This window comes from Anser cygnoides, chromosome 25 (assembly GCF_040182565.1).
Source record: "Anser cygnoides isolate HZ-2024a breed goose chromosome 25, Taihu_goose_T2T_genome, whole genome shotgun sequence".
Lineage (NCBI taxonomy): Eukaryota > Metazoa > Chordata > Aves > Anseriformes > Anatidae > Anser > Anser cygnoides.
In genome coordinates, this window is record NC_089897.1 from 549,173 (window position 1) to 577,069 (window position 27,897).

Here is a 27,897-nt window from a genome sequence, read left to right on the forward strand (position 1 = left end):
TTGGTAAGAAGAGACTTTTAATCGGACTCCATTACGGCTCTTACAGGGTTTCTCTCGACTGCCAATGAGTCCGGCCAGCACGGCACACGTGTTAAATACACTGGCTACGAGGATACATGGGACGAGTTTCTACCAGATCTGTGCTTTTACCTGTACAGAAGGGCTTTGCCAGCCTTGTGCTTACCCACAGGGGAACCGGCCACAACCCGTGTGCTGCCATGTCTCTGCCCAGGCTGGGCCCTGTCCCCTGGGGCTGGCAGTGCCACCGAGGCCACCCGGCCCTGCCACCTGTGCCCCGTTCCTGCTGGCGAGACCCAGGCTCAGGGGAGGACAGGGACGGGAGGGAGGCAGGGGGAGCAGCTCCCAGGAGGAGCTGGGCTTTAATGTGAGCTGCCAGGGTCTGTGTGGGGGCAGGAGGGTAAGCCCCTCTCCCCAGTCAGGACTTCAACCCCTCCTGATTCAGCCAGCATCTCCTGTCGAGGACACCGTCCCCTTCTGAGCAGCAGGATCCAGGCTGGGAACCAGGCAGGGAGTGAGAGGAGGGGGCAGGAATATCAGCAGCGGTTCCCCCCTCCTGCTCTGACTGCCTGGATGAAAACTGAAAAGTGCCTGTGCTCACAACTAGCAGCTATTCCCTGTGCCTCTGAGGGGGAAAAAAATAAAAGTGGCTGCCAGGGCTAAAAGTCACCGGGTTTGGCCTGATCCACAGCCCCGGGACCCCAAGAAGGTGCGTGGAGGGGAGAGCCTGCCCTGGCAGGTGGGAGAAAGCCCCGCCGCAGGCTCCAGAAGTGGCCAAGAACAGCAAGAAGTGACCCTGAACAAAACACATACGCGCACACCTACACGCGCACACCCCCACGCACAGCATCTACGGACGAACATGCGCACGCTCACACGGCCACGACACGGATCACCTAAAACTTACCCCCCCACAGACCCCTGTGCCTAACACCAAGCAAATACCACACAGAAATACAGTACTTCCACAGATAAAAAGAAAGGCTTCCTCCCCCCTCCTCCTCTCTGCAGGGTCCCCATGCTAGGGGACCCCCTGGGGCTGGGGAGGGGCACGGGGGGAGGGATGGCCACCCACCACGCACAAGAAATGAAAAGGTAAAAATATGTCTGATATACAGTGAGAATTGATCTGTACAGCACTGGGAATGAAAATAGGTCATGGGCCACTTTGGAATACATTTTGTCATTTAACATCATTTACAGTGACATTTACAGAATAAATATACAATAGAAATAGAGAATCTCTAGGTTATTATTCCATCTCCTCTCTCTGTATATATTTTATATATATATAATATAGCTTTTTGTTACCTTGTTATTGACTTTGCCTCTTATTGGCGCTGCAAGAAGAGGGGAGGAAAGTAAATGCCTCCCTGGCTGGTTTGGGAATAGTGGTGGGAGAGATGGCGGGCCGGATCCTTCCCCCCAGGGTTTGAGGAGCATTGTGCCGTGGGAACAGATGGAACCACATGCGTTGGCTGCGGGAGGTGTCCTGCCCCGGTAACTCCATGGGAGCTGCAGTGGGAATCCCCTGGGCTCAGGGGCGAGTCTGACTTGCATCGGGAAGGTGACATTTTGCAATGATTTGGTTCATCCTCTGTTCTGCTGGTCAGGAGGAGGAAATCAGGGACAGAGGGAGAAATAAGGGATGGGAGGGAACATCTTGCCTGGTGTTGGGGGGAAATGCATAGGTTTTGTGCTTCTCCCATTCAGAGGTGGTGCAGTGGGGATATTTCTGTGTTCTTCTGTAGGGGCAGGAGAGAAAGACCAAACGCACAGTGGAGAGGATGGTGAAGAGGCTGGATGAGAGATGAGAGCATGGCTGATCCTGGGGATGGTGCTTCTCAGAGCCATCAGCAGAGACTGAGCTGCTTTGGTTCAATCCATGCCTCCATTTCCACCTGGAAAAATGGCTAATGAAGGTCCTGTGCTAATCTCCCAGACAGAGCCCCCAAGCCACCGGCTGAGCTCATGACAAAAAGGAGAAGGACTATAAATAAAGGATTACAACCCACAAGAGAAACGTCACTGTGGGGGACGTTGTGCACCCTGGGGTGCCAGGAGAAGTCAAGGACGTGGCAAACGGGCCAGATACTGTCTGCCTTTGACTCTCAGCCAAAAGGAGAATCAAAGTGGAAGAGAATCTATTGATAGGAAAGCGGAGGAGAGAAGGGCTCGTGGACAAGCAACCATGAACTTGGCCTTCAAACTAGCTTGAAATACCACCACACATCATCTAAGCCCAGAAGGACTGAAGCTAAGGAGCTCCCTCAGCTTTTGAGACTAGCAATGTGCTGAGAAGGAGAGAGGGCATGGAGCAGGCTGCTTCTCCCCTGTACCCACCGGGAAAGGAGGAAAAAGCCACGTAATACTGGTACCCTTGACAGAAATGCTTGGCCATATGTATGATTCAGGGAAACAAACGTCAGTCCCAGTGAGAAAAACTCTGAGCTGGGAGGCCCCAAACTTTCCTAGACAGCCTGGGAAGAAACAACATAGCATCACCTCCACCTGGTCCCCATAACATGGATGGGCATGATAGAGGCTCCTGGGCTCTAACAGGAGCTCACCAGCCTGGATCAAGAGCTAGCAGGGACATTGGGACCCGGCACCGACTTTTGGTCATTGCAGCTCAGAAGACATGCCCTCCATCTGCTGTCCCCAAAAGCTGGTTACCCCCTTCTAAAGGCTGGTGAGCGCCTGCGGAGGTGCAGCAGCGAGGCAATGCAGGCACCGGCTCGATGCTCTGAGAGGTGAAGACATGTCCAGAGATAGTCACTGCCCAGCTCACCTCAGCTGGTGGGTGCAAGGGAGGTAAGTTAGGGGGGGTGGTTTCCTGAGAGCTACACCAGGACTGCGGTAGGACTGGATGCCCCACAGCTCTGCTTGTGCCACTGGGACATCTAAAGCAAGCGGCAACAGGAGACGATCCCACGCCAGGGATTTTGGCTCAGCAGAGCATCCCACATGTCAGGAGTCATTCCAGGAGAATGCTCCTGACACCCATCACTGTAACCCTGGTCCAGACCTCACACATGCTCACACATCCAAAATCACTCACTTCAGAGGTCCTGCTGCCTCTCAGCACAATAACCGCCCAACCACAGAGCATGCTGTCCACGTTGTCCCATGGACATGATCTCTCCATGTCTCAGAACAACCTGCAGACGCCGTCACCGTGCTGGTGGTAACAAAACAGACACCAAGGATCCACCAGCTGCAGTCCCACACACCACAGTGACTCAGCCAGCCCCACACTGCTCCCTGCCAACCCTGGTCAAAATGTTGGGGTTATCTGGGTGTGCCCACAGCCACGAAAACTACAGGAGATACAACAACAACAACGATGGCAACAACAACAGCACCCTTTTGTGCTATGAACATCGATGGTTAATTGTGCTCGCTGGAATAAGGCCGTGACTCCTCCCAGCTGAAGGACAATGGACAGGGAGGGCAGAGCACTGGGTTGCAGGAGGAAGCGTGCTTGGCTTTCCACCTGACACCAGGTCCTTTTTCCAACTATCAACTGCTTAGAAAGAGAGGTTCTTTGCTTCAGATTTGGGCTGCGAGAGAAGGACCCTCAGAGAGGTCCTGCATCACCTCTTGTTCCTCCTCCCTTCCCCGAAGGCAAGCCCCGGAGGTCCTGCTGTTCAGCCCAGGGTTGTCGGAGGAGTCCTGCCCCTCCCGCAATCCATTCTTCCCGATGTCATCTTGGAAATGGCTGCTTTGGGTTACGATTTTGAGGGGTTTCTTCTTTGTCTTTTTATTAATTTTCCCATTGCCTGGAAAGCCAGGATCCACTCCCCAGTGACCTCCTCTCCCGACGGGGGTGGTCGGCAGGCAACCGTCACAGTTCGGATTCAGGGGTGCTGGCCATTAAGTACCCGCTCCCGTATCGTCCGTTGGGGGCACTGCTCATTTCCATGGGGGAGTTGCTCCCCGGACCCAGGTAGGAACGGTGTGTGGGCATGGGGGACGGGGTCTCGCTGGGCACTTTGCTCAGGATGAAGCGGGTCTCATCGTTGTCTTCCAAGTTGGAGATGTCCTTCATCATCCGGCCCTTCTTGTAGGTGACCGAAAGTGTGTTGGAGCCATCTGACACGAGGTGGAACTGCCGGAGGATGAAGACCAGAGGCAGAGGGAGAGATGCCAGGATGATCAGAGAGATGAGAATAGCCATGGCCCAGGTTGGGTAAAAAAGGAACTTCTCTGCAGCCTTAAAGAGAGAGAGAGGCCAGTGTCAAGGGATTGTTACAACAAAGGTGATGCACGTCAGGTACAATATATCCTACGTGCTAGCCAGTCCCTGCTGCCTCCTGCCAGACTTCATCTTCAGGGGCATCACATGAAACTAGCAGAAAGAAAGTTAAAAACAGGAAAAAGGTCATGGTCCTGCACGCAGAGGGTAGCTGTGGAACCGAGCCAAAACCCAAAGGCCAAACTTCAGCCCGTGGTCAGAGCTCGAGACTTCTGGGCAGCATTGACAAACCTGACTGCCTGCAGAGGACAGGCAGCCTCAGACAGGACATCCCGCAGCGGGAGGAGAGACGAGCAGAGGAGGGAAGAGCAGGGTGGTCTGCAGCCCTCAGCTCCCCCCTGCTCAGCCCAGGCCCGGGTGGGGGCAGCAGCGGGGGCCGGGGCCGTGCTCACCTCCTCTCTGATCCAGGCGCTATAGCCCGGGGGGCTGACTCCCAGCTGGATGATGCTGGCGGTCATGAGAACGGCCATGCAGATGGGAGAGACGTACTTCCAGGTGTAGTAGTAGAACTGATAGGGTCGGAAACCCAGCATTTCTGTCAGTTCCTGCATGAACCTGCCAAGGGAAAGAGATGGAACCACACTGTTCCCGCTTTCAAAAGAGAAACTCCCTCCCAGGAGACCCTGTTGTGGGTTGGGCTCAAGGTAGAGCCTGAAGAAGAGCCCAGCTGATCCAGGCAAGTGTCTCGGTGTCCTTCAAACCTGTAGCACTGGTTGGGAACCTCTCAAGGAAAAGACTTCCTAACATTAGCCTGAGCCTCCCTTGCTCCGGCCAGCACTGGGACAGACAAGGTGCCCTTGGGAGTGACCCAGGAGCCTCGAACAAAAGCATACTAACAAATAAGAGAGCACCAAAACCAAAGCTAGATACCCGCTAGCAGGACGTGTTCCTGGGGCTGTGTTACGCCTAGGGATGGGCAAAGGATTGATCCTAGACAGCAGTGAACAGACATCCCTCCTCTATAAGGTAACTGCTATGGGGGTATTTGTTCCATCAGAGCTTGCCTCCTGGGAAAAAAAGTCCTACAGGCAAGAGCTGGAAGGTATATATATTATTTTTTTTTAATTTTTTTTTTTTTTTAGCCAGGATTTACAGCACAGGTATTCTTTTCCCTGTGCAAAAGCCTTACTTCTTGGTGCCATATATCCAGGCCACAGCAATGTTCTCCAGGATCACTACAACCGTGAGCGGCAGCGTGGCTGAGTAATCATCAAACATGGTGACAAAGTAATTCCCTGAGCGCTGCACGAAGATCAGGCCGACCACAAAGGCGAAGATGCAGCAGCCGACTGCGGGGAACAAACAGGCACGGTCAGCAGAGCACCCAAAGGGGAAGCAAGGCCTTCCCTTGTGGAACCAGGTGGTCCATTCCCTCTGTTAACAGGACCCGGTACACCTCCACCACAACCACGTTCTTCTGGAATGACCCCCAGAGCACCGGGGACCTTCCACCCTTCCCCAGGAGGATGCAGAAGACCTCACCTGTGAACACTTCCTTCCGCACCTTGAAGGTGTCGATGATGGGCGTAGTGATGCCTGACATGGTCCCAATCATGCTGCCCAGCCCCAAGTTTATCAGCATCAAGAAGAACATGACAGACCAAAATGGTGAGGCCGGAAAGTGGGTCATGGCTTCCGTGAAGGCGATGAAGGCCAGCCCAGTTCCTTGCACTGACTGTTTGGGGGAGAGAGGCCAAAAGGACAGAAAAAGCATGTCAGAGACAAAGCCTGAAGCCCCTGCAGGCCTCAGGTCTCTCTTGTCCCACTGAACAACTCCTGAAGGAAAGAAAAATCCACTCCTGCACCCCAGCATGGAAGTGGTGATGTGCCTGTCAGACTCACTATGGGCAGACCATTTCTGCGCCCCAGGAAAGATCCCTGTGCACTGGGAAGACCACAGGGAAAGGGAATTCCCATCCCTGTGGAGGATCTATAAAAACAGTTTCTCCAGATCCATGTGCCAGGAGCAACCCAAATAAAGTAGCTCCTACCTGGGACTGGCAATGGACAAGGCGACCTGCTTCTCCTGATAGGAATGCCACCAGGTACCTTGTCGAGTTCGTCCTCCAGCATGCAGGCATCCAAGCCCAGTTCTTTGAAGTGCCCCTCTTTCACTGTCATGATCACCCTGTACATCTCGTTGTAGTCCTTGGCCGTGAGGTGGGAGAAGTTCACGTGGGGAGGGATGAGGTCGTGGCTCAGCACGTTGGTGTTCAGGTAGCCCAAGATCTTCTCAGCGTTCCTAAGGGAGAGCAGAGCCCAGTCACCCAGAGGTGTCCCCTTCCTCCTGGGAAGGAGGACAGGGCCTGACCATGTGAGTCCTTTGCATCAGGCAGGATAAACCTGCCTGGGCCACACTGCCCAGGTCCCAGCTGTGATGTGCTGTCCAACCTCCTAGCAATTTGCACAAGCAGGCATTGCATTAGGCCACAGGACAGAGGATGCAGCCGGGACCCTACCAGGGGACAGGCTCTCTGCAGCCCCTGCTTAGCCACATGTTGTTGTGGCTTCTCTTCTGCTTTGGCACAGTCAGGATTTTTATGGATGCAGCTCACTGTCTAACAGTAACGCGAGGTGCACAAGTTCACCTTCCTCCAGCTGTTTTTGGGGTACAGCACAGTAGCTCCTTAACCTCTTGCAGACAAGGAGACCCCACCATGAGTAGAAACTCAGGGAAACCCAGGTGGTGCGATCAGTCATGGACTCACCAACAATGTGCAGACTAACAGTCCGCCTCGTGGCTGAATTTTAGGCTGGAGGAGCTAAATGCCCAACTCCCTGATGGAACTAGAAGAATTCATGCCCTCAGCTACAATGGGACATCTCTGGAGATCCAGGCCTTGACCACAGAAAGTCGGGTCCACCAAAACACAACCTTACCCCATTCTAGATCACTTACTCCATTGCCTCGGACCCACCCCAACTGGCAGGAGCACAGATTTCCCACCCCAAAGAGACAGAAAGCAAATCCACCTACTCCACCACACATTTCTCATTCATGATGTTGGCCTTGAAGCCCAGCACAGCAAACACAACCAGGGTGGCCAGGACAGAAGTGAAGAAGTTGATGAAGGAGACGAGCGTGGCATCGAAGTGGCAGTTGTTGTCCTGCTTGTTGTAGCTGGAGAAGGCGATGACCCCCCCAAAGCCGAGGCCCAAGGCAAAGAAAACCTGCGTGGCTGCCTCCCGCCACACCTGGGGGTCCAGCATTTTGTCCAGCTTGGCGGGGACACAGAAGAAGAAAATAGGTGGTTTGGTGGTGCCATAACTCATCCTCATGGAGCCAGAGCTAAACTAAAAGGCTGCTGTGCCTGCAGCCTGGGCTGGCTCTGGAGCCGCCATGGGCTGGCTTTGTGCTGCCACAATCAGGTTCTGCGTTACACAGCACGTGGAGGTCCTTTTTCTCTTTCCCACACAGGAGGAAACTGAGGCACGGAGAAGGGCAAGCAAAGATTTGGACCGCAGACCACCCGATATCCCAGTTCCCCCCCCAAGGGAGCCACATGCTGCACAGCAACGGGGCCGCATCCTGCCCCTGCCACTGCCCGCCTCCAGTGCCTGGAGCGTTTGGAAGCCAGCGGCTGGGCTGGGGGTCTGGTAACTGCCCATCCCCTGGACATCATCCCCCCTGCCCTGCTGCAGGCTGGAGGCCTCCAGGCACCGTTCATCAAGAGATCGCAATTAATATCTTGTAACAGCCTCCCTGGCTCAGCTGATTCATCTACATCTCTGCTTAATTAATTAATTAGCTGGTTAATTGCATAACACCAGTGGAGATTTTGCTACCAGCCAGTATCATCTCATGGAGTCCTTAAACACATCACCTAGGGGACCCCTCTTGCCCACCCTGTGCCTGGACACATGAAGGCAACAGGAGCGATGCCAACGCTTGAAGCAGCACTAGGACGGCAGTCTGCGAGTCCTGGCTCTACTCAGGGTGCTGCTAACACCTGCTGGCTGATTTATTGGGACCTGCGAGATCATCTGGGGTTGATGCTCTGTTTTTTGAGGTGGGGATCATAGAGGAAAAGTGGGGTTCTGTGCAATGATGTGTGTGTGACGGGCTGAGCCCCGGGTAAAGGAGCCCTCTGCAGGCGGCTGTTACCCAGCCTCAGAGGTGAGGACGCAACACTTGCTTGCACCAGAGCACATGGGCACAGCGAGGGTGTGCTGTGGGGTACAGGGAGCTGACTGCAGCCTCTGGGACAGCTAAACCTCCCCCCTGCAAACCAAGCTGGTGTGAACAGCCCGGAGGAGAACCTGGGCACGGGGTTCTTACCTTGGGTGTGAACATGTGCATGATCCCATCCACCGCCCCACGCAGCAGAAGTCCCCGCACCAGGAAGCAAACCAGCACCACGTAGGGGAAGAGCGAGCTGAAATACATCACCTGGGGCAAGAGGGATGCAGCGTGGGCACAACCTCATTTACTGCCCCCCGCGCTCAGCTCCCTCCCCATCCATCCACAGGACAGCACAACAGGGGTGAGAAGGGGGGACATGGCCCGAGGCAGGACATTACAAATGCTGAAACCTGGGTGGATCTGCAAAGTGCTTGGACACACTGAGGAGAGAGAAGGAAAATCTGCTGAATGCAAAGATGTCAGAACTAGCTCAGAAAATCCCTGGAACACAACTGCCAGTGTCTGGCAAGCCCTAGGGAAGGCCAGCTCTGCCTCCCCACCCCATTCTCTTCCCCAGCATCAGCCCAGGGCTGCAGGCAGAGCAGATGTGGTTGGGGCTTCACCCTCAGCAGGGGGGACGTGCTGCCCCGGCCCCGCTCCTGTGCCATATTCCCATCCCGCAGCTCTCGGTGCTGCAGGCAGCAGTCCCCTTGCCCTGTGCTACCTGCTAATGTGCCAGATGTTTTGCAGAGCCCATCTGGAGATGAGGATGTTTGAGGGTCCCAGGGGGACCATACCCTTCTGCACCTGACACTGCTGCCTTCACAGCCTTCCTTAATACATCAACAACTCCAGCAAGGTCTCAGCATCCCTCTCCCAAAGCTTCCCGCTCCTCCCTGCCCTGCTTCTGGTGTGCAGTCCCAGTGCCTCCCCCATGGAGGAAGGCTCTGCTCCCGCCCCTGTGTCCTATGGGTGAAGCTGCCTTTGGGATCTGCAAGGGAAGGAGCTGCTGCCTCATTCAGATCTTCCACACCTCTTTCAGTTACAAGGCTCCTGCTGCTCAGAGCATCCGTTTGGATGGTCCGGACATCTGACGGCCCCCAAACACAGGGACCTGGACATGTGCTTTGGCTGGCTTGTGGTGGCATTGCTGCAGGTGTGCTGGATGAAACCCCTCCCCTGTGACCCTCTCTGATCTCATTCTGGGCCCCCAGGAGATGTCCCCAGCTCTGGAGCAGGTGTGATCATCCCCCAGACACCCCAGAACAGGGCAGGAGAATGTGGACCTGGAGGTTTCTGCCTTCATGTCATAGGAAAAGCCTGGTCTGGAGGGTGGACTGCAGATACCCACCTTCCCCGAGGACTGGATGCCTTTGATCATGGCCAAGCCAACAAGACTCCAGGCCACCAGCAGGCACAGGGTCATCTTCCAGTTGAGTCCCCCGCTCTCTGAGATGGAGTTGGAGATGTCCAGGGCCTCCCGGTACCAGAAGTAGGTGGTGGCTGAGCTCCTCTCACATTCAGCCTCCACAACTGCAAGTGAACAGAGGCACCAGAGGGTGAGGGGCTGGGGGAGAGTCATCCATTGTCTTTTAGGGGATGAACATGAATTAATGTCAAAGACGTGCCAGAGCTGGCCAGGGAAGGTAGGCATCCCTGGGAACTGAGGGACAGGATAACAGCGCTGATTTTTAGCAGGAAAAAGGGAACAGAACATAAAGCCATTGTCATGTCAAAAACAAGACGTTAAATACAGTTGAAGACATTTGCATTTACTATAAAATTTCCCAGATTGTCCCAAGGAGACGCTCAGATGCTGTTGAGCACCACTAGTTCCACCAGAGTCTTGGTCGGGCACTGACGAAGCAGCCAGACAAGCCCAGCTCAGTTTCCTGCACAGCCCGGGTCAGATCCTGGTCCCAAGCACCAAGGCAGCCTAGAGACCCAAACTCTGGGTCCTCAAACGGGCATCAGACCCCAGCCACGGTGAAAGAATCTGGCTGAAGGCATGGCCAGGACTTGTCTGACCCGAGGAAACACCTCCATGGGGCCAGGGCACCTGGACTGCAGAGGACCCAGCGGCGCCTTCTCCCACCCAATCCATGCCCCCAGGAGACTCCCCAGCCTCCAGTGTCCCCAGCCTCCAACAGATGCAGACATCGGGGGTCCCCAGTGTCCTGCAGCCCCCCCCTCCCCAGGAACTGCTCCCTCCCAGCTGCACCTCCCCCCTCCTCACCAGCCACCGAGCCATTCCTGGCGATGGGGCACTCGCTCCAGGGAAGAGGGTACTGGAAGGACTTGAAGAAGTAAAAGATGCTCCAGCCGATGATGACATTGTAATAGAGACCGACAAAAAAACAGACCTGGGGGGGGTAAGGAGGACACGGTGTGAGGCCGCGGGGCAGTGACACCGTCTCTACCACACTTCCTGTGGGGCAGTGACCGAAGGGGAGCAGGGACGGGCTTGTACCCAAACCAGCCCTGCACCCACGGATGGAGCTGGAAAAGCTGCCATCAACCTCTCAAATGCCCACACTGGGCTCCTCCAGGCCACCCCCCACTTTGCAGATTGCTAAGCGCCCCGCACAGCCTGAGGTGGGGGCTGGAGGGGGCCCATGGGTGCACTCACCAGGCAGCTGGCATAGCCGATGCCCCCAAGGCGGGGACAGATGTAATTCCAGACACCGATGCTGCCCCGGCGGATCCGCTGCCCCACCGCCAGCTCCAGGAAGAACAAGGGGAGCCCAATGATGATGAGTAGGACCAGGTACGGGACCAGGTAGGCACCTGGCAGGGGGGAGAAAGCTCATCACGGACCCGTCTCTGCCTGCTGTCGTGCAGCCAAGGACAGACAGACAGGGAGGGACAGGCAGAGCTCAGACAGGCTCTGTCTGGTCCATTCATTCGCAGTAACAAACACACGTGCACGGAAGGGAACAGTGCAACATCCCCGACAGTGTGGGTACATGCAGGATACACCCCTACAGCACACCACGCCCGTGCAGACCTCAGGACACACCAGGAAACCAACGGGTCCTGCCTGCACACACGCCTGAGCACGACCAAACCCCCTGCGCTGCAACAGCCCCGCGGCAACTGGCCACGCCGCGTGCCACCCTGCACAGCGAGGTCCTCTGGTAGGGGTAGAAATACTCAAAATAGAAAGGCGGTTAATCTCTGCCTAATTGAGGAGACCAGAGAGAAATTAGCAGTTCATGAAGCATAACCAAATGGCCGTAAAGGATGCGATGACTCACGCTGCAGCGCCCGGCTGATGAATTACTCCAGCCTGCTGCCAGGGGCTGCGGGATGGGGCTTGGAGCACGTGGCTGCAAAGCACATGCTGGAGCCCAGGCACTGTGGGCAAGCTCCCGGCTGGATTTACGCCCCGGTGACAGGCATCAGCCCTGGGCCAGGGCAGGACCTGGTGCTGATGCTCCACCAAGCAGCAGCGCTGCAAAGCAGCTCAGCCCATGATAGTGCCACGAGGCTGCAGCGTGCTCTGTTTGCAGGACGAGTGCCCTCGCAGCAGGTTAGGGATGGACGTTAGAAACACAGGGAGGTGGTAAATCAAGATGCAGCCACCCAGAGTGATTAGGAGGGTGAAAGCAAAGGCAGAGTGCAGCACGGAGCTGGACCCTGGGAACAAGCACGAGCTTCCCATCTTTGCAACACCCTCCTGTGCATCTGCACCTGGGTTGAGACCCATCAGCAGACAGAGCAAGAAAGAGAAGGACAAGTTTGGAGGCAAATTTCTCCAACATCAGAGATTTTCCTGCTGTGACCCCTGGGAAGATGGGCACCAGCTCATGCCCATGCATCATCGCCAGCCTGCAGTGGCTCCCAGCACACCAAGTCCTGGGAATTTGGCTCCGACCCATCTTGCTGCCAGCACACAGCCACTCTCCCCCACAGACCCCTGTAAGGGGAGCGGGAGAGAAAACAGCCACCGCCACCACCTCGGCAGCCCAGAAGTGGTCTGTCCGTCACTTCCCAGCTCCCGCATCTGTCTGCCTGGCACCAGGCTCCCTGCCCAGCAGGAATGTCACCTGGGGGCCAAGAGGGTTAAATGCGGTGGGGAGAAAAGGCAGAAAAGCAGCATCCACACCAGGGGACAGGCAAGACGGTGCCACTTGTCCAAAAAGCTGAGGGGACTAATGTGGGGTTCAGGAGAGCTCAGCATTCTGCTGCTCAAGCCAGTTCCTAGCTCCGTGCCTCAGTCTCCCCATCTGTAAAATATGGAGGCAGCCTTTAAAGCCTGTCTGGAGACCTGCTGCAGGAAGGTATTATACAGTAGCAAGGAGCTCCTAAAAGCTGCTGCTTGCCCTGGTACCCACCTGGCTTTGTGCCCCTGTGTCCCAGTGCAGGATGTGGCCAAGCTGTTGGGTTCAAACCCAGCACACCCATCTCCACCACAGCAGGTCTCACAGCTGTCGGAGGTACAATTCCCCATCCTGACATCACATCCCATGTGGCCTTTTGACTAAAAAGCAGCTGCTTAATGCTCCCCAAACACCGTCAGCAAATTCAGCTCTGGCTCTGCTAGGTGATTCTGATCAGGAATCACCCCAGCCTGGGAGCATGCGCTGCCCCTCCCATTTGCCAGCACTTGAGGTGGACGAGGCTAAAACCCCAGGATGCCAGAAACCCTCAGAGTAAGCAGAGAAAATTTCATTCCTTGCACTAATTACAGGTAATTACTGGCTGTTGTGGCAACGTGGAAACTGAGGCATGGATGGGTTAAGAGAAGCCTGGTTTATAACCTCCTGCCCCAAGCTGGGTCCTGATCCCATTTAATCAAGAAAACCAGGCAATAACAGATGTGAGAGCTCTCTACCCAAGGCAGCAGTGCTCCATCAATCTATCCCAGCCCTGCATTCACCCCAGGCTCAGCCTCCAACCTCCTCGGGCCACGCACAAAACCCGTCCTGCTGCAAGTGATGCACACGTGTGCCAGCACGTGCAATGCAGCCAATGCATGCATACAAGCCCCGCACACCTGCAGATGAGTGCTGCAACCTGAGACAACGTGCAAAAGCCCCCCCCAAGCTTTGCAATACCGCGGCTGCATCACGCAAAGCCGCGCTGCACCAAAACCCAGCCGTGCACCTTCTGCTTGGAAACAAAGCAGGGCACTGGGAGCTGTGGGCGTCCCCTCGCCACAGGGACCAGGTGCTGGGGACGTGCAGAGGGGCAGGGGCTGGCCACAGCCGCAGTGCCCCAGCCAGGACAGGCCGGCAAGGGGTGTGGGCAGCCCTGACAGCATGGGTCCACCTGGGAGGCTGACTCATCGCAAAGATGACACCAGAGATGTTTTAATCATTGAGGGCACTGCAGGCTTGCTGGGGCTGGGGGCACGTTGAGCGATGCAGTGCCAGGAATATGGTGAGTGCAAGGCGAAAGCAAAGCAGAAAGCTGGGCTGATCCTGGCTCCGTTAAATGCTGCTCTGCAGGGGACGCCTCCCGTCACTGCAAAGGTTGGTGCTGCGGTGGAGAGGCCTCGGGGTGGGATCTGGATTACGGAGAAGCAACCCACCCTCCCATCAGTGCCACGAGCAGTGCTGGGGCTCAGCACAGCTGGAGAAGGCCTGTCTGCTCCTGAGCTGGCTGGAAGTTGGATTTGCGGAGGGGCAGGAGCCTACACAATGCAGATTTTGGACAGGAAAACAGAGGGATGCTCTCCTCTTTTTTTCCCCCTAGCTCCCAAATTGCCCCAGCAGGAATCAGGGATGTGGTGAGAAATCCTGGCTCCTGGCCTGGGGCTTGTCTTGTCCTCGGGGCAGGAGGGCGAGCATCCTTTCAGAAGAGGCTACCCTGGGGGTTCCTGCATCACTGCACCAATACACGCTGCAGTGAGCAGCACCCACACCAGGCTCTTCCAGCTCTCCCAGCTGCCCCTTTCCTCCTTCAGAGCCCAGACAAACCACATTGCTCCCTCCTTGCCCAGCAATCCACTCCCTGATGGAGGCAGGACCGTGCCTAAACCCACCCAGGACCTGAGCCCAACCCTGCCTCATCTCTCACCTCCTCCGTTCTTCTGGCACAGGTAGGGGAAGCGCCAGACGTTGCCTAGCCCCACGGAGTAGCCAATCTGTGCCAGAATGTACTGCAGCTTGCTGTTCCATGCCGGCCGGTTCTCTGCATCCAGCTCCTCCTCCCCGTCCTTCTGCTTGTCCCAAGCCTCCCCCGTCACGTTGAGGACACTGCGTTTGTAGTCCACAGGCTCCTCATGAGCCAGCAGGTCGGCCACCGACTCGGTGACATGCTCGCTGCTGTGCTCCCGCTGCGTCACCTTGCTGTTCTTCGGCATCGGGATGGCTCCGTGTGGCCCCGGGGGGCAGGATGGGGCAAGAGGAGAAGACAAATGTCCCACAGGGCACACACCTGTGCAAGCTACAGCTCAGGGCTCACCTCCTCTTCATCAGCAGGACCTGCACGGGGAAGAGGTCAACAGAGAAGGAGGTGGTTTTGCCCCAAGGCACAGCAGGGTCTCCATCACCCCCATTTAGCTGGGGTTAGAATCCCTGGCTGGGGGGTGCTAACAGGGAGCACTCCCCTGGTCCTTCATCCATAGAGAAGAGCCTCCTAGGCCCTCAGGAGGGACCTTCCCCAGGCACAGGGGGGTGGTGGCAGGTGACAGAGACACCTTTTATCCTCTAACAACCCCATTCCTGGCCCGCAGCACCGGCTGGTCCCCTCTCTGCCATCCTGCATCCATCACCAGCAAGGGCTCTGCCCCTGACCCCCCTCCCTGCCCCTCAGCCGAGCCTGGCCTCAGCCCTGCGAGGGCTCAAAGCGTGCAGGTGACAGTGACGAACATCCTCCCTGGACATTATCAGGAACAGCTTAAAAGCCTGGGAGTTGCAGATAAATCTTCCTGGGCAGCTTTACAACAGATAAAATCTGCAAAACAGTGACGGCTAACACGAAGCCATCGATCATCCCAGCCCCTCTGCCTTCCCAGCCTTCCTCGTGGGCCGTACTTGGCCAGAGAAAGCCACGCCACAGGATCCGTGCACTTCAACCAGTTACACCAGTTTGCCCCCCACACTTCACCTGCCTCATTCCCAAAACTCCTGCACCAGCCCCTGTGGGCGCAGGGCTGGGACAGGCACGGGTGGGTTTATTTTTGGACCCACAGAGGGGAGCGTGGGGTGAGCGTGGGGTTGCTGCCGGTGCGGGGACAAGCGGGAGGTGAGGAGGGGTGCGTTGGCAAACACAGCCTGCGTGTTTGCGCCAGGGATGACTCTGGCTGCATGAGCAACCCCGACAGCAGGCATTTCAGAGGGTGCCCATGACCCAGCTTAGCCCCACGGTGTTCATCCCCCTTGAAAAGCTGTGAGGCATCAGGGAGGTCTATGCTGTTCCCCAACCCGGGAAAGCACCAAGCCCTGCCCTTCTTAGCCGTACTGGAAGAACTGGGGCCAGACTGGGTGTTCCTGCCCCAGCTGGGACCACGGAGCTTCACCAGCTGGAGAGAAGATGGAGAAAACCCACAAGAAATCCCAAGTCTTGGAAAAATGATTCTCTCGAAGGGTCACGCTTGCCTTTTTTCTCTCTTGTCCATCTCAACTTTCTAGGGACCTCAGGATGGTCACCAGTCCCTGGAAAAGCAATAGTGTTGTGCCCAGGGACCCATCCTGCCCCAAGCTGGCCATGGGGTCATTTCACCCTCACCAGTGGCTTTCTCATGTAGCTCAAGGCTGATGCAGCACCCGTGTGGCTTCCTGAAGGTGACGCTGCACAAACAATCCATCCCTCGGGCCGGTGACCCTCAGCACAGGCAGCTGATCTCCCCTGGGGTGGGCAATATGGGACAGACCTCGTGCTCTCCATCCCGGCGAGCAGGAAGAAGACCCCCCCCATGTTTTCCCCCAGCTGTCCCCAGCTCTTCTTCCCTTTGCAGAAACGCCCAACTTTTTGATTCAGCCCCAAGCAAATCTCACAATCCTGAACCCTTTCAGAGCGGGGCCCCAGGCCAGACAGCAAAGCCGATCCCCAGCCAGCGGTCCTGGTGCCAGAGGGGAGCGAAGCGTCAGCCACAGCAGGAAGCCTCACCCTCCCTCACCCTCACCTTGCTGCTTTCTCACCCTGAAGAAAGTTCCCCATCTGCCAGGCCCCGTTCCTATCACAAAAGCTATTTTCAGCTGAAAGCTGCATCCGTCGCCAGGCAACAGCATCGGCTCCGCCGCCTCAGCTGGATCAGCTCCTCCGGAGAAGCCGATTGAATTATTCTTTCCAGCCTGGTCCAGCAGTGTTTAATTTCCTAACAAGAACCATTCACATAAACTGTTCACAGCTCGGCAGCAGCAATTACCGCACGCGGCTGCCCGTGACCGAGCATCCTCAGCCCCTGGCCAGGGGCTGCCAGCTCCTGGGACCAGGAACAGAGGGCAGAGAAGGTCTCATCCAGCAGCCAGGAAATCACCGGGATTTCCATCGATTTTGGATCAGATTCTGCGCAGATGAATGTGGACCTTGAATTTAGGCACCCAGCTGAACTGCCTATGAGTAGTTTGCTGCTCCCTGTCTGCTCAGCTCCTTCCAAGGGTGACTCAGCCCTCAGTAGGACTTAGCCTTGGGGGCTAAAGTCTCGTCTTTCAGTAGGGCCTGAGCCTAGAAGACCTAGGATCTGCTGGCCAAGCCCCAAAGCTCAGAGCCCCATGGCTCTCCTGGGACAACTCAACCCCCTAGAGCAAAGCCTGGGAGATGCCCAGCTCCTGGAAGAGCGCGTGAAGCCAGGCCAGCGCCATGGGGACAGGGCAAACCCCCAGCACCTCTCTGGGTCTCCGCCTCTCCCCTCCTCACTTCGGGTCAGTGCTGTCCTTAGGAGTCACGGGGCACCAGGACACGGTGGTCCTGGAAAAGGAGGCTTCAAGCACCTCCAAAGCCAGAAAGGCCCTCAGCTCCTTGAAAGAACAACATTCCCAAAGGATTTGGGGATCAAAATGGGTGCTGAGCTTTTCTTCTGGGTCTAGGTAAGAACCAGCCACCCTGCATGGCACCGGGACCCAATCCAGAGGACGGCAGGGCCCTTTCTATTAATTTCCTCAGGATTTTACATCAGCCCCGAGGCCTGCACCCTTCAGACTGGAAAGTGCAGTTTGAATCCATCTGAGAAAGGTATTTCTGCACATTTATTTGATTGAATGGGGAATTTAGTAAAAAAAATCGTTTCCCAAAATAATAACTACGATGCAAGAAAGATGAGGCAGATCAGCTGACAACCAGCAGCTTTCTGAGCTTAAGAAAGATAGAAACCCCTCGTCACTGGCAGATGGAAATTCAGCTTGTTTACAAAGCCCCTATGACCTTAATTTTCTTAAACGTGCATTTTTCCTTCTTTAGAAGGAAGACTGGGGCCTTCCAGAGCCCACAGCTGCAAGAGCCCCCCTGCGCTGCAGGACCGGGTGCCTCTCCCAGACACGACCCGCGCTGACGCCCCCAACGTGGGTGCTCGGAGAGGAGCCGGGCAAGGCACCAGTTTGTTCTGGGGTCAGCACTAGAGCCTGAAAAATGACTCGGGAGCAGTTGCCAACATCCCATGGGGAGCCGCAAGGGGAGACGCTGGGAGGAGCATCACTGGGCTGTCCCTGGGGATTACCCACCTCCTGCACCTCCCACCCTTTAGCACCCGCAGGACCCTCCTTGAAGACGACTCTCACTTTCACACACCTCATCCACCACGTCCCTTTGCTCTGGCAACCCAGGAGCATCAGGTTGAGGGCACACAGCCATGGGTGGCTGTGGAATGAGCCGTTTCCATCCCATCCAGGGAAGGGACATGGAAGGAAAGGCTCCTGTTCTGCTACACCCAGGGGTCTGACACCGCCAGGAAGCTCCCATTGTTCCCAGATGGAGGTGGAAGCCCCCACTGTGGGCATGCCGCTGTTTGGGAGCTCAGGGCTGTGCGTCCCCCAGTGCTGCCAGCAGCCCCCACAGCCCTGCATGCTTTAGCAGGGGAGGGAGCTCCGAGCCGCGTGTCCTGCCTCGGCCCGTCCTTGCTTTCTCAGGGAGGCGGCCGGGGAGCAATAACACAGGCTGGAATCACGTCAGTAGAGCTTTCAGCTAGGCAGACGCAGGCAGGGAGGAAAAGGGGATTTACAGCAGCCTCCACGTAGAGCAGGCACCAGCAGCAGCTGTGCTCTGGGTCTGGAGGGTGGGCAGCAGGGAAGGTTTCTCCTCTCCCAGAGACAGATCAGCTCCTGTGTCCAAATTCTGCACTTATGCCCCATTTGGGTCCATAAAGAGGAAAGTGAAGGGGGGGGGGGTGGGGGAAGGGGGGAGGGACAGGGGAAGAAGAAAAAAACAGACTGGGATTTGGTGAATTCAAAATAACATTTAAACCATGGGGACTCTGCTGGTCCTTCCCTACCGCACCACCTTTGCTCCTTCTGCTGCTCCCAGGCAAGACCCCAGCAGCTCCTAAAGGAGAGGAGATGATGCTCCCAGCACAGCCCCTGGATCTGCAGACCGAGGAAGGTCCAGCTTGCTCCAGCAAGATCACAGAGCTAGGAGAAGGGAGAGCAAAGGGTCCAGGGCACAGAGGAATTGCAGGAGGTGGAACGCCATTCTCTGGTTCAGGCTGTGAGATCTGAGCGTCTGTTTGCAGCTCCCCGTCCTCACAGACATGCACAGGGACAGGGAAACCTTGCACCAAGGGCTGGGCTTTTGGTGCAGATGGGGAGGCTGAAGCAGAGAAGGGACGGATCCAAGGTCACCCAGGGAGCCAGCGAGCCCAGGAAGGAGAGGTGGAAGGACAGAGCAGACACCTCTCCCATCTTCCCTCTGTACCCTGCAAAGCCAAGCAGCAAAGGGAAGGAACTCGGGGTGCATGTCCCAGCTTTGAGGCCAAACCACAAGAAAAGCAGCTCCAGGACCCTGCCTGCCCCATGCCGCTGCCCAAGGCTGGGAGCGCAGCCCAGCTGGGAGCAAGATCACCTCTGCAAACTGCTTCTCTTGTGAGGCATCGCAGTGCGGGCCCGTGGAGCCCCTTGGCTGCAAGAAACCAGGGTCAGAACCCTCCAGGCAACATCTAAACTCCACTGCAAAGCCCCAGGAAGAGACTTTTGCCCCACAGGGAGAGTCCTCAACTCTGATCCCCCCAGCCCTGCTCCAGGGGCCTCTCTGCAGTCTCCTTCAAGCAAACCTCCTGCCATGAGTAGAGGCCGGGAAGAACTGCCTCCATCTTAAAGCTATTCAGTGCCGAAGCTTGCTTACAAACCAGGAAATTCAGAGCTCCGGCTCGGATCTTCCTCTCCCCTGCTCATCCTCACTGGCTCCACAGGGAAGGTTTTTGCCATCTGGGCTCATTAGGGCTGCTCCCTCTCTCCCCTTCCTTAAACAATCCCTGCTAATTAGCGCCAGGCTCTTGCCACCCCGCAGAGACGACACGCGGTGACTCAGTCACACCATCCGCACCGCTCGCAGCCCCGCATCGCGGAGTCCCACGGTGCTCACCCCTTGCGCCCACACGTGAGGAGCTGCAAAATTCAGACAGGGACAGTGTGAGCACACGCGACAGCACAGGGTAGCCGAGGACCACACGCATGCGAGGAGATTCGCAGGAAAGCAGGCTTCCAGCCCCAGCAGACATTTGTAAGCAGCTCGGCGGCACGCACCAGGAACTTCCCTGCCGGAGGAGCGGGATGCTCTGCGCCGTCCTTCCTGTGCGAACGTTCAGCCCCACTTTAGCACCATGACACAGGATCGATTCACATTCGCTGATGAATCAGAGCTGCCTCCGCTTCTGTCTTACACCTACCCAAGTGCCATTCGACAGCCAGAGTGTCCAGATGTTATAAATAGTCCCCAGCTCCCTTAAAGGCATGCCGAGGGGTGGCTACCACAGCCCGGCCACCACTTGCCACCTGCTCATCCTGGAGGTGGGTGCGTTTCCCACAGCCCCCAGCTCTGTCTGCTACCAGCGATGGCAGGCTGTGCTTCTGGTGCAACTCTTTTCTTCAGTGGGTGCCAGAAGCCCTCAGAAAGGGCAGTTTTGCAGATGGGTCATGAGACAGACACAACACCACCGGAGGAGGGGGAGCCTCAGCGCCTTGTTTGTCAGGAAGTGTATGAGCCCATTGATTCATCGGATTTGGTCTCCTTTCATGTCCCATTTAGTATCATGAAAACACACATCAGCTGCAGCAGTGTGACACCATGTCAAAGCCAACCGTCATATGATTCCTTCAGGGCTCCGCTAGGCTCACAAGATGATCTTTTTCCAGTTAGCTCTCAGTGATCCCTCTTAACTCACCCGATCTGGCTGAAGGCTAGTGACTGAACCCAAAAGCAGCCCAGGTTTATCCTGAAAGGCAGCAAATGGGCAGCGTCCAAATCCCTCTGCAGACTCTGCTCTGTAGTTCATGAAGCATCCGTGTTTGTAAACAAACAAATCCAAATGCAGCACAGGATGGGGTAAAATCGGAGCCCCTCCACCCCAGGCAATGGTTTAGTCCGGATGTGCATAGGTCAGCGCCTGATTTGGGGTAAATTTAATCCTCGTGACTCTCACCTGGCTTGGCTCTGCTCTGACTCCAGATTCCCTGCTCTGTGCAAGCCTGAAGTGGCACTCGAGTCACTCTAGATTTAAACCAAACCCATTTTTTCCTATTGATTTCTGTGGAGCCACCTCTCCATTTTATCCTGGAGGACAGACAGACCCAAATTTTATTTCACTTCCGAGCAGCTGAGCTGCAATCAAGCCACCATCCAGCTTCCCTGACCCAGTCCCAACACCTCTAGAGAGAGATTCACAAGAAACTCTGCGCCCTCCCGAGAATAGCTCGGCTGCCTGGCATCTCAGGTTTTTTCCTACCAAAACCAGAAATAGTTGCATCAGCTCCTGACGGATTCAATCCTCAGTTGCCTCTGACACAAGGCAGGATCCAAGAAGCAGAACAATTTCATTTTCTGTGTCCTTTACAAAGAGCTGGGACCAGATTTCTCAGCTGCTTTAAGCCCCACACTCCCAGAATGTTGCAAATCTGCACCTGGTCGAGATGCCAGCCCAAAACACACACCTTTGGGCATACCCAGCAATGCAATAAATGCAGAGAAGCGAATAAGGACTCCCCACACCCGATACAGAGAATTGCATGAAACCAGGACCCCAGCCCTCATTTTTCTGCCCCAAAAGAATCCATCCATATTCAGAAAGTACTAATAAAAAAAAAAAAAAAAAAGAGGGAAAATAAAGCCCCAACTCTTTGCTGGCTGGGAATTAAATATTCATTGCAGCCAAGTGCTTTCTCTTCTCCCAATGTTATTGTCAAGGTCAGCCTGGAAGCTGCATTTCTACCCACCCTCAGGCAGCGGCTTGGGGGGGATAAGCCCCCCACCAACCCACACCCGGTGGCCGGTGCCACCCCCGGGGTCACCGCCCGCCTCCCCGGCTTGCCTCTGCCGGTTCCCCCCCAGCCCTGGATGCCGGCAGCCGCAGGGCCGTGCCTGATGCCTCCAGGCTCGGGCATCCCCCCCAGCTTCTCCCTGGGCACCTTCCCCCCAAAAAACCCCGACGGCTGGGGGGGGATTAAAGCAGCCAGCGGCCGGCGGGGAGCGGGGCCCGGGGGGCGCACCCTTACCTCTGCGCTGCGGCTGAAACCGACCCGGCGCGGCGGGGAGCGGAGCGGCTTCCCGGCACAGGCTGACCGGGGGGGCCCGGAGAAATTCACCGGGGTCCCCCCCCCTCCCGCCCGGGCGGCGGCGGGACCGGGCACCTGCGAGGCCCACCGGGGGAGCCGCCGCCTCCGCGCCCCGCGGCCGAGGGAAGCTGCGCGGCACCGGGCTGCTGCCGGCCGCCCCCCGCCGCCGCCCCGCGGATGCGCGCTCGGCTCGGCTCGGCTCGGCCCCGCTTCCCCTCCGCCCGAGGGGAGGCAGCTCCGCTCGGCTCGGGGAAAAAAAAAAAAAAAAAAGAAATTTAAAAAAAAAGCGCACACTGAAATAAATAAATAATGAGGGACACGCAGCCCCTGACGCAGGCTTGAGTCACCAGGGCTGCGCGTCAAAGCCGGGGTGGCGGCGCGGCCCCCCCACCTCGCCGAGGGGGCTCTTGCGTAAAAAAGAAAAAGAGAGCGCCGGGCCCCGGCGGGACAGGCGGCTTCGCTTCAGCCCACCTTGGTGCCGCAGGGAAGGGCACGGCCTCCGTTGTAGCGCCGAGAGGAGCAGCCCCGGAGGTGCTGTCCCGGCCGCCGCCGTGGCTCTGCCCTGGGGAGTGCTCCGAGGGGGGGGCGCAGTGCTGTGATTGCCCTGGGCACCACCTCGGGGTGGGAGCTGGGTTTTGGTCACCCCTCTCCTCCAAGGAGCGCTTGGTGCGCTGGAGTCGCTGCTTTGCCTCAGACCACGCAGGGAAGAACGGCAGGAGGAGCGGTCAGGACCCGAAGTCTGCTCCCCATAACTCGGGAGCTCATCTGGAGCCCGTCTGCGGAAGGCAGCGATGCTCAGGGCTCGTCCAAAGCCCAGTGGCACTCAGGGGCCACAGAGCCGGAGATGGGCTCGGAGGACACCACGTCTTCTCCAGCTAAACTGCCTGCCTCTCACCCCAGAGCCCATCCCAGGAGCAGCACAGGCTGGAGCGGGGCTGAGCTGGGGGCTAAGCCAGGTTTGGGGATGAGGCAGCAGCACTTACTAGTCCACCTTTAATGCTAAGGATGAAATTCTGCAAACAGAACGGTCCCACCCAGTGATCCAATTCCCCCGGTCCATCTCCCAACTATCCATGGTGGGATATAGTGACTCCAGGTACTTTATTAGGATGAAGACATAGATACATGTGCCCAACCAGCTCTTTGGGACAACCAAACTTCAAATCCAGCTTCTTGCACAGGCTTAATTTACCACAGCCCTTTAGGCTGCTTTGATGCTGTAGCATGTCAAACAGAAAGCCCAGGCATACCTCTGGACGTCAGCCCTCACCCTTTATTCAGTGCTGCAGAGAGACCTGCCATCAGAAAGCACCTAAACGGGTCCATCAGGAAGGCCAGAGGGCTGTTAGGTTGGTGTACTGGTGGGAAAAAGGAGTATTCAATAGAGTTCATTGCTTGTTCAGCACATGATGGAAACGATTAAGGTCCATGGGAAGCCCTGACGACCCAAATTCAGCCCATCCAAACCCCAGTGGTGTAGCCTGAACACTTTTCTCCAACTAGTTTGTTTCTGGTGCAGGGGTATTGGTACCAGTATCCATCTCCTGGAGCCTGTGAGAAACCCTGGCAGAAGGAAAAACACATTTGGAAGAGAGAAAAACCATGGAGGATTCAGACCTCCAGCCCCAAGACACACTCCCTCCAGCCCCTGGATTTCAATGGTTATACACTTTCCTGGCTTCTGGACCCATTTCCCTTTCCAGCCTATTAGGCACAAAACGATCAATCCTCCCAGGTACTTGGGAGCTCAGCCAGCACCTGCACAGAGATCCAGCTCCTGAGAGCAATGGTCATAACTCTTCCTCCAGTCCCCCAGGAGAAGCAAGGCCATACCTCATTAGATCTGCACCCTCGCTTGTGTTTTACTACCGTGCAAAATCCCCAGCGCCTGCTCACTGCAATGTCCCTGCACTTCTCACGAGGGCTGGTGCACTTGGCAGAGGTGAGGAGGTTGGAGGTGGGATAAATCCATGCCTGAGGATTTAAAGAAATCCCTTTGGCTGGCTACACAACCACCAAAATGTATTGCCGGTTGGTAAACTGAGGCAAAGAAAGGTCCCCAGCTGGATCAAAACTATTAAAAAAAAAAAAAAAAAGACCAGGCAAGGCTGAGTGTGGACTCATGAACACACTCAGAACCAAATCAAGCAAAAATTTGACTTATTTCCAAGCCACATGGTGCTGCCCAAGCTGTCACACTGTGGATGGTGCCAGTGATGGGAGCAGAAGATGCCACAGGCAGAAGCGAGAAGCTCTGGCTCCGGCTGCATTTGTCTCGCCTTTCATAATGGCAGGGACCAGGTGGAGGCTGATCCAAAGACTCAGACTCAGAAAAAAACCCAAAGCCCTGTACTTTTCCGCCGCCAGCCCGAGCAGCCAGCATGGGCAATGGAAACAGGCTGGATGAAAGTGGAGCATGTGCATGAGTAATGTCTCTCCTGGAAGTGCAGTGCCCCGGAGAGCCAGTGAAGGGCTGATAACACGGTCCAAGACAGACGCATTTCCATAAACGCTTGAGCAGCAGCCTATAAATAACCGCCTGAATTTACCGCTGCTCTCATGTGACCCTGATCCCTGCATTTTCGGCTGCCATCTGTCACCATGGCGATGGCATCACAGGGCCACCAACCATTCATTCATAAGACTGGCTCAGGGGAGGGGGCCTGGCACAGGGGAGGCACCGCCAAGCTGCTTTAAAGGATGAAAGTTGCAGATTCGGGGGAGGAAAAATACAGGAGGTTTAACAGGAGCATGTGACGACCGAGCAGCCCTCCCCACCAGGGATGCAGCAGAGCCGCATTTCCAAAGCGCCGTGGAGGGTGCGTGCTGCAGGCAGGCAGGAGCACCTGCAAAACGTACAGGCAGAGCTATGGGAAGGGAGGGCCGACAGCGGAGCATGGACAGACAGACATCTGCAGGGCACACAGGGATGAGTGACTCCCTCCCAGATTGGCCCCAGGAGTTTGGAGCACCATGAGGGTGCTGCCAGCATGGGGACAAGTTTTTGCCCAAAGCAGGGTGCACACGGAGGGGATTAGTGAGGCAAGTGAGTGCGGAGCTGCCGGTACACTCAGAAGATGGTTTTCCACCTAAGCTGTCAAGCCAACCTACATTCAAGTGATAATAATCTAAGGGGAAAATGCCCTCCAGTTTCTAAATATGTATTTGCCTGCAAAGCCACAGCCTGTCATGGCTCATTCACGGTCCAGCACTGCTAACACAGAGGGATAGGGACGGAGCCTGGCAAGGAGCGCCCGTCCTGGCTCAGAGCAGTGGAATTTCAAGCTCTTACGTAGCATTTTCCACCCAAGGATCCCAACTCATTTTGCAAAACCCAGCCTGCCTCGTAACGCTGTAGACTGAAGGGACTTGCTCAAGGTTCCAGGTGCCACAGCTGAGATCTATCCTTCACCCCTCATGGAGAGGCTCAAACACCTCTTACAAAATTATGAGCTCCTCTACTACAGGAATTGGAGATGTTAGGATGTAAAAGAATGCATCAGAGGTGCCAGGCATGGCTGTGATTTGTCCAAGTGTCATCACGGCAGGGCCAGCGCAGCCCCAGCAGCAGCAGGTGACATTTCCCCTTGGGCTTTTCCCTGCCCATCCCTGGGCAGGGGGGCACATTTGGGCCAGTGACTGTCACACCTGGGCCAGCACAGGCGTGGTGGTACTTCCAGGGCTCCCACACCCAGACCTCACACTTTCGCCATCCAAAAGCAGGCTGCTGACCCTGCAGGGTGTTGTGTCCCCTATGCAAGCCCCAGCTGGAAACATCAAGAAACATGGGAAAAAATGACCTTTAGAAGAAATAAATGCCATTTATTAGTGATCTCAATAAAACTCTCCCCTTGCCCCTCTGCGCTTACCTGTTGGCCATTTTTCCCCAGGGCTGCAGATTGCTGGGGAGCTGGACTGACTCTTTTTGGCCTGTAGATCAAGTCTGAAAAACAAAAAAAAAAAAAAAAAGGAGAAAGGCAATAAGCCATGGCTGAGTGGAAGAAGGAAAGCACGCTGATTCACTCAGCCCCGGGGGAGAGGCATGCAGGGAATAAAGGGGACTGCACAATGGAAGGAAAAATAATAAACACCAGCACAGGCGCAGGAATGAGAACCATGTCTCGCTGCCCCTGGGCGAATGCTCCTAGCAGCGGGACAACACTCTTTAAAGTGCTGCTGCTCCTGCTTTCTGGTCTTAATTTTCTTCACATGCTTAGCCGCCATCGGATCAGATGCAGCCGAGTTTGCATTGTGCAACGGAGGGAGAATTTGTGAGTGCCGGGCCCGTCAGCGGCGCGCTGTCGGCAGCAGAAGGCGGGTGGGGAGCTGCAGTTTCCCACCCCCTCGGAGCACCGGGCTCAGCTCCCAGGTGGTTTTGGTGGTCAGTTAGAGAGGGGCCTGGAGTGATTGCAGCTGGGGTCTGGGAGGGTTTCGGGGGGCTTCTCCTGGAGTTCTGCTGCTGCTGCTGCTTTCCACCCCAGTCCTCCAGTTGCCCCAGCAGTGTGTCTTTGATGGATTTGCAGTGGGGCAGTCCCCAGCCAGCCCCACAGGTGGGTTTATGGGGAGGTACCCAGCACCCAGGCACTGCCCCTCACAGGCAGCAGCACAAGCCCTCCCTCGTGGCCGGATCCAGCTCAAAGGCTGCTCAGGGGATCTGGGACAGTCTCAGCAGCGCCTGTAGCTCCCGGACCCATGGGGTCTTTGGACATTTTGTCCTCGGAAATGAAAACAAATCCCTTCAAAGGGCTGCTCAGCCTCAGATCTCTCAGCAAGGACGCTGCTGGCTGCAGGGCGCGTTCCCAGGGGAACAGAGACCTCAGCCTGCCTTCGGGCTGGCTCCTTTGAGAGGGGACGTGTCCCCTTCCCAAATCCCAACGGACCTGGTGTGAGAGGACACAGCCCAGAGGGGAGGGCATTTGCCACGTCTGTGCCTGATGCTGCGAAGACCACCATGTGTCTCATTCCTCCTACACTCATTTCAACCACGCAACCTGCCTGCCACGCAGAGCTAAAATTGCCCAAAAGTGTGGGGTTTACACCCCAGTGTGCATCCCCTGGGGGAAAAAAACATGCCCTGAGCACAGCCCCTGCACCACCACCACCCAGCTGGACCTCGTCCCCCGCAGGGAAACAACCCCCAGCAGCTTGGCTCCCGGCACCCTTCCCTCCCAGCTAAGGAGCAGCAGCCAGATGCCACCCAGCCATCCCCACCAGCAGCTGCTGTCACCAGAAGTCACCCAGGAACTGCCTGGGGCTGTGATGTCGCGGCTGGCGGGGAGCAGCTGGGAGCGAGCCGGCCGCCTGGGGTACCCGCGGCCGTTGCCACCAGTGTCCCTCCCCACTGTCCCCAGCCTGGCACAGCCACTCCTGGGTCATGGGGGGACCCAGGGAGTGGTGAAAGCAGAGCTGCCAGCTTCAGACGTTTCCCACCGCATCCTGCAGGTTCCCGCAGGGCTCCGTGTGTGGAGCCCGCCAGCTCGTGTCGCACCAGCTGTCGTGTGATTTTGCCCTGGGTGTATTTTAAGCGCTGCCTTTGACGTCACGCCTTCTTCCCCATCTCCCCAGGATGCTGCTTTCTATATGTTTCCAGAAAAAATGGTCCCCAAATCTCACCTTCAGCTTCCCCCACTTGGGCTCTTCCTGCAGCATCACCAACACACCGACCCTCCGTTTTCTGCAAGTGCTGCACAGCCAGGTCACCCCTCAGCAGCTGAACAGAGATGGGGAGGAGAGAGGTGATATTTAATCTTCTGGGAGAACAAGGAAATGTGGAAAAACACAGGCTGAGGTGGCCTGTTCACCTGGCACTCAGACTCATGGCAGGAACAGTCCCTTGGCCCCAAAGGGTGAAT

General features: G+C 56.4%; 1 protein-coding gene across 6 annotated transcripts; it reads right to left on the bottom strand.

Moving 5' to 3' along the window:
- On the bottom strand, window positions 1-27,725 carry SLC6A17 (solute carrier family 6 member 17). 6 transcript variants are annotated; one of them, XM_048055099.2, is made up of 13 exons: window positions 27,659-27,725; window positions 25,915-25,988; window positions 14,424-14,830; window positions 11,029-11,186; window positions 10,636-10,762; window positions 9,751-9,932; window positions 8,556-8,666; window positions 7,254-7,495; window positions 6,326-6,518; window positions 5,759-5,951; window positions 5,406-5,565; window positions 4,669-4,831; window positions 1-4,234 (listed from the first exon to the last, which is right to left on the bottom strand). In XM_048055099.2, exons 3-13 carry the CDS (start codon window positions 14,707-14,709, stop codon window positions 3,866-3,868), a joined length of 2,184 nt encoding a protein of 727 aa, XP_047911056.2. In that variant the 5' UTR covers window positions 14,710-14,830; window positions 25,915-25,988; window positions 27,659-27,725; the 3' UTR covers window positions 1-3,865. The 6 variants fall into 6 exon arrangements, with proteins under 6 accessions (XP_047911056.2, XP_047911055.2, XP_047911054.2 ...); XM_048055098.2 differs by lacking the exons at window positions 25,915-25,988; window positions 27,659-27,725 and adding an exon at window positions 22,517-22,539; XM_048055097.2 differs by lacking the exons at window positions 25,915-25,988; window positions 27,659-27,725 and adding an exon at window positions 21,986-22,275.
- Window positions 27,726-27,897: the final 172 nt, after the last annotated feature.